Source organism: Penaeus monodon, chromosome 6 (genome assembly GCF_015228065.2).
Source record: "Penaeus monodon isolate SGIC_2016 chromosome 6, NSTDA_Pmon_1, whole genome shotgun sequence".
In the NCBI taxonomy this organism is placed as follows: Eukaryota; Metazoa; Arthropoda; class Malacostraca; order Decapoda; family Penaeidae; genus Penaeus; species Penaeus monodon.
The window spans coordinates 185025-192524 of NC_051391.1; the positions used below are offsets into that span (position 1 = coordinate 185025).

The 7500-nt window shown below is 28.5% G+C and overlaps 1 protein-coding gene across 1 annotated transcript in view; it reads left to right on the forward strand.

Annotated features, from left to right (window-relative positions):
* Positions 1 to 56: 56 nt before the first annotated feature.
* LOC119574713 (mitogen-activated protein kinase kinase kinase 7-like) overlaps positions 57 to 7500 on the forward strand; it is an 8574-nt gene continuing 1130 nt past the window's right edge. Inside the window, exons 1-2 of the mRNA XM_037922116.1 lie at positions 57 to 195; positions 7453 to 7500. The exon at positions 7453 to 7500 is cut by the window's right edge and continues 14 nt beyond it. Of these exons, the coding sequence (XP_037778044.1) occupies positions 57 to 195; positions 7453 to 7500 (187 nt within the window). The remainder of the gene's footprint in view (positions 196 to 7452) is intronic.

The following is a 7500-nucleotide window of genomic DNA, read 5'->3' on the forward strand; positions in this document are numbered from 1 at the left end:
GAAAAAGGGAAAAAACATCTTCCTTCCCGGGAGCCCAAGTAGAAGATATCTACATCATGAAAACAAACTACATTATCAAAGTAAGATTCTCTGACCACGCCACAGCCAAACGAATCAAGGAGAAAGGGATTTACCTCTTCAAGGCCAGACGTCAGAAGACCGGATGGCGTGACGATCTCGATGCCTTCAGAAAATGTTGGCACCGTGATGCCAGCAATCGTGCAGAATGGAGACAGTTGGGGAAGGCCTACGTCCAGCAACGGACCTCAATGGCTGATGATGATGATGATGATGATGATGATGATGATGATGATGATGATGATGATGATGATGATGATGATGATGATGATGGTTCTTGGCCTTCCCTAAGATGTTTGTTATTATCAGGACCAGTTTTATAGAAGTAATGACCGTAATAAAAGTAATTATCAGAGAAAATTAGAATAGTAGTAATTCCATACACAACAACATTCAATATTTTGCTTTTGTTCTAAATTAATATCAATATAAGTAAATAGATTATAAAAATAAGCAAATAAATCGATGAATAAATGAATGAATGAGTAAATAGTTGAAAAAATAAAATAACAAACAAATAAATAGAGATAAACAAACAAATAAATAAAAAACAAATAAATAGATAAATAAACGAGTAAATAAATAAATAAATAAAAATAAAAACCACAAAAGCAGGTTATCAGAAACGATACAAATCTCCGTCACGAAGAGTCTCGCACGCACCGGCCAATTATCGTACATCAGGCACCTGAAGGATGTCTTAATACCCCGCACCGTCTTATCGTACGTTATCATACGTCATCGTGCGTTAGCGATAATGACGTGTTTTTCCTGTTTTTTTAATCTATTTTTTTTATTTTGGGGGATTTTGTAATTAGGTTTGGACATATATGGTAATGCAGTGATATGATTATCATGTCTTTTTCCCCATGATATTTGTAATTAGGCGTGGAAATTGATGATGAAGTGTCGACATAAGATAAAGGCGATGATTGATAAAAATATAATACTTATTATGATAAGGACTGTGATAAAAGTCGTATTATTTGTGAAATAAGATAAAAATGACAATGGCAATAATAAAAGCAATTGAAGTAAAATTAGTGATGATAATAATGGTAATTAGTGATAATAACGATGATTAGTGGTGATAAGGATAATTATGATAACAATGAAGAATAAGAACAATATCTTGAAAAAGAAAAATTTAGAAAAAAATAGCAAAGCAGCAGAAGAAAAAAAGGGGAGAAGAGAAAGAAGGAGAAAGAAGGAGAAAGAAGGAAGAGGAGGACGAGGAGGAGAAGAAAACTGATGAAGAAGAAAAAGAAAAGTGATGATGAAGAAAAAAAAAATAAGAAGAAAATGATGAGGGAAAAAAGAAGAGAAAGAAGAATGAAGAAGGAGAAGAAGAAAAAAAGAATTAAGAAGAAAATAATGCAGTAGAATATAAAAAAAAGACAAAAAATTAAGAAGAAAAAAAGGGGAATGAGGAAGAAACAGAAAAAGGAAAGAGAGAGAGAGAGAGAAAACAGAACGTAGATGGAAAAGAAGAAGACAAAGAAAAGAAAAAGGGGGGGGGGAGCAGGAGGAGGAGGAAGGGGGGGGGGGGGGGTTAGGTGATCATGGGCGGGGCACGTCATCAGGATTTTTTTTTTTTTTTTTATTAACTATTGATTTTATTATTTTATTTTATTATTTTTATTATTTCATTTTATTTTTTCTTTATTGTTGTTGTTATATTTATTACTGTTATTGTAATCATTATTGCCATTAGTGCTTGGATATTATTATTGTTTAATTAAATGTATAAGTTTCTTGTTGTTGTTATTAAGGTTAATGTTGTTAGTTGTGCTAATTTTAATATTTCATATATATATATATATATATATATTATATATATATATATATATATATACACATATAATTATATTATATTATAAAATATATATTATTTATATATTATATATAATATTATATATATTTTATAATTAATATATATATACATATATACACACACCATATTATATATATATATATATTTTATATATATATATATATTATAAAATATATAATATATATATATACACATACACATAATATATTATATATATATATATATATAATATAATATTTAAAACCCCAACACAACCCTATATTTTATATATATATAACATTATATTATATATGCATAATTATATCTATATAATATATATATATACACATTATATATACATATATATATATTAAAATATAAAATTTTATATAATATAAAATATTACATACATATAAATACATTTTATATACCACACACCCACAACAACAACACACATATGTATAAAACATACTATTTATACATACATATAATAACAAAATACCACACAACACACACACACACCACACACACCACACACCACACACATATATATTTTAAAAATATAATATATAAAATAATATATATATATACATATAATTTTATATACATAATATTACATAATATATATACATTATATACTATAATATATACATTATATATACATATATATATCATATATTATACATATATATATATACATATTATACATTATATATATACAATATATACAATATATACATTAATATACAAATAATAAAATAATATATCATATATATTACATATACATATATATATATACATATACATAATATATATATACATATATACTTCTTCTTTAACGTAGGTTCATGTCTGAGGGCCCCGTGGTCCAGCATGATACTTAATTGTATTTTCATGTGATGCTCTTGAGTGAGTACTGGTGGCCCATTCCTTTCCGAGATCCGTGTTTACCATACATATATATATATATATACATATATATATTATATAATACATATATAAAACAAAATATACCTATAATAATATATATACATATTATACATGATTATACAATATATACATATATATACATTATATACATTACATTATACTATATATACATATACATTCTATATATACATATTTCTTACATACATATATTAATATATCATTTTAATACATATATATAATATACAATATATATACATACATATATATAATACATATATATAAGTATGTATAATATATAAAATATACATATACTATACATATATATATACATATATTATACAATATTTAAAATATACATATATATATATTCATATATATATATATACATATATATAATACAATATATAATACATAATAATATAGTATTCTATATTTATATATATATCATATATATATAAATATATTTTTTATATGTTAATATATATAATATATTTATATATATATATACATATATATATATATAATATATGTATATATATATAATATATATATAATATTATATAACTTTTATTATATATATTATATATATCTATATATATATATATATATATTTTTATATATATATATATATATATATATATATATATATGTATTATTTATTTATTTTTGTAATATATATATATATATATATATTTATAATATTATATTATTTATATATATATTATATATATATATATATATTTTATATATATTTACATATATTATATTATATTGTATATATATATGTATATTTTAAAGTATTATATATTATATATATATTATATATATATTATATTTTATATATATGTTATTATATTATTTATATGTTTCATATTAATATTATATCATATATCTTATATATATATATCTTATTTATTATATTTTAATATATATATAATATATTGTAGGTATATACATACCTATCTTATATATATATTTATGTATATACATCATATATTATATACTATATATATTTTATATCATATTATATATTATACATATATATATATACAATATATATATACATAATTAAAACATATATATATATACATATATAAAATTTTTTAGCATAATAATTATATATATTTGATATATATACTATAATATATATATACATTATATAAAACACAAATAATAGCATATTATATATTATATATATATCATATATTATATATATAATATACAATTATATACTATATTAATATTATATTATACATATTATCATATATTTATTATGTATATAATATATAATTTTATCTATATATATATATATCTTTTATAATACATATATATATATATACATATATAAATATATTATATATTTTAACCATTATATATATATACAAATCAATATATGATTTGAAAACTGATTCCCCCTTACCACTAATCATTTAAGCTTTTTTTTCCATTATAATCCAAGCCTCAATATCTTTATATTGTGCTCAGGTGTCTTTGTTTCCTCTTTTATAAATCCTGCACATTTCATACTTTTTTACTTCTCATTCATGACCATAACTTTAATTCTTTAAGATTAAGAATCGGTCTTTACCAATTTATTTTTGATTATTCATTTTTCTTCTCTGGTCCACTAATACCATACCCCGTTTAACAACCACATTTCAAAATTTATCTTCTTGTTATCTATTAACCCAAACCCCAGAACCATATGATCAATTGGGAAAACAAAATCATTAACCTCATTTGTCCTAAGGTATGTTCGGTCTTTATTTTATTGAGAATGTGTTTTGGAATTAATTCTTTTTTTATCTCCGTATCAAATATATTATTATTAAAACAGTAAGATATGAACTCTTTTCACATTTCACAATATTATTGATTGTAACATGTTTTCCATCATTGTTCATTGCGTTTCTTTAACTTCATATCTTTAGTTTTCCTTGGCTTAAATAAGCCAGCCTTTTTGCTTGCTTCTCTAACTTTATCTAGTAGTTGTTGTAGTTCAGTGATACTGCTGGCAATCAAAACTATATCATCGGCGTACCTCAGATTTGTATTTTGTATCCTCCAACATCCACAGTTCCTTCAAAATTCTCTAGAGCACCTCTCATAATTGTTTCAGAATATATATTAAAGAGGTGCGGAGACAGAATGCAACCCTGTCGTACTCCTTGTTTGACTTCGAACCATTCTGTTAACCCATAAGTGGTTCTTACAGCTGCTTGTTGTTGGTCATACAAGGCTTTTATTAATTGGATGATGTGTTTTGGAAACTTCATATCGTACATGTTATTCCAGAGGATATCGTGATCAACAGTATCAAAAGCTTTCACATAATCGATGAAACACAGGTATAGGTCTTTTGATGTTCTCTGTTTTTCTCTATGATCAATTTTAAATTTAGAATCTGGTTTCTGGTACCTTTTCCAGGGCGAAAACCTGCTTGTTCGTCTGCAATTTCCTCTCTTAACTTCAACTTCATTCTTTCAGCAATAATTTTCAACAAAATTTTGCTGCTGTGACTTATTAAGGCAATTGTCCTATTATTGTTGCATTGGAGTGCGTCACCTTTTTTAGGTATGGGAGTAAAGACTGATTTTACCCAATATATATATATACATATATATATATACATATATATATATATATATATATATATATACATATATATACATATATATACATATATATATATATATATATATATATATACATATATATATGTATATATATATACATATATATATATACATATATATATATATACATATATATATATATACATATATATATATATACGCACACGTGCGCGTGCACACGCGCACACGCGCGCGTGCACACACACACACGCGCACACGCACACGCGCGCGAGCACACGCGCACACGCACACGCGCGCGTGCACACGCGCACACGCACGCGCGCGCGTGCACACGCACACGCGCGCGTGCACACACACACGCTCGCGTGCACACGCGCACACGCACGCGCGCGCGTGCACACGCGCACACGCACGCGCGCGCGTGCACACGCGCACACGCACGCGCGCGCGTGCACACGCGCACACGCACGCGCGCGCGTGCACACGCGCATACGCACGCGTGCGCGTGCACACGCGTACACGCACACACGCGCGCGTGTTGAGTATAAACAACACATAATTGTACACAGAGACAACAGAATGACAGCATGGGAATTGTTTATAAGCAATAAGGGTGGGATTAGCGTGTTCTAAGGTCGATTTATCAATTGTCACGGCTGTAGACCTGTTGGGGTCGGCTGAGGACAGTGGACTTATTTTAAGTGAAGACACACATGGCTTTTCTGGTGTGAGGCATAAAGATTACGTATCCATTTCACTACAGCTTGAATGACACACGAGCTTGACCCTTGCTGCCCTCAGGCCCGAGTGCGCATGCGCGACAGCGTTTGTGTGTGCCGCGATTTTGCATTTAAAAGGTATATACATTTAATTTATTGATTTTTATATTATATTATCTACTTATAAGGAATAAAAACTAAAATAAAATGGGCGAAAAAAAACAGCTACCTAATTTTCATATTCATTATTAAGAAAAACGTAAAATTGCAAAAGTAAATTTAAAAATCGTAAGAAAAACCTTTCATCAGCGACGGCGCCATTTTGTTTTCGAAGCGAGAAGGAGAAAAATGGCAAAATTTACCATAAGAACGTTCATCGTTACACCCAACGTTTCAAAGATTATTAAGCAACTAAGTATCTTGAGTTTTCTTTATACAAAAAACGTTTTCAACACGGAGAAAGAGAGAAAAAGAGCGATTTTTGCGAATGGCGGCCACAGTTCCGTTTTACAGACCTCGTGAGAAACTTTCCACTGAAGCCTGATTTTGAAAACAAATCTGCCCAAATCAAGAATGCAAAAAGGATGCAGAGAAGCAAAATATATAACTGACGACAGCAGAGAGAGGGAATAACGATGGAGGAACGAGAGAGAGGAGAGGGAGATGGCAAAAACATCGGCACGAAAAGAAATCAACTTCGCCTTCCGTGATAGAATGAGGGTTCCTGATTTTCTGAATAAGCCAAAGTGAAAAGTCTTTCTATCCATCTGTCTATTTATCCATCTTTCTATCTCTCTACTATCTATAGTCTATTTCTTAAATGCAGATACACGCAAATTGACAAACACACAGATGAATACACATTCAGCTTCCAGAAATGACATCGCGTCCCTGCGCTGTATCCTTTCCACGTTGCCTGAAGCAGAACTTTTCATCTGGCGCGCAAGTTTGTTATTATGAGGCAGATGAATGTACACTCCGTGGAATGTCGGTCTGTCTAACGGGTTATGTTTGTGCGATCAACTATAAGGTAGACGGTTGGGAGATATGCACACGCACACGCACGTGCAGATCCTGTCGCGCCCATACGCGCGCGCACTCACGCACGCACACACACACACACACACACACACACGCGCGCGCGCGCGCGCGCGCGCACACACGCACACACGCACACACACATCTATAATGTTTATTATAATTTTGTGCGTCTCATTAATTTAGATTGACATATTTAATTGTTATATTTAATAGACATATTTCCGCATAATCGTTAAATTTAACAATTTAACAATTGTTAAATTTATATTTTCAGCTCTCATGTCTTTTATGTGTTTAAAATATTGTCAAATGCCGATCTCCC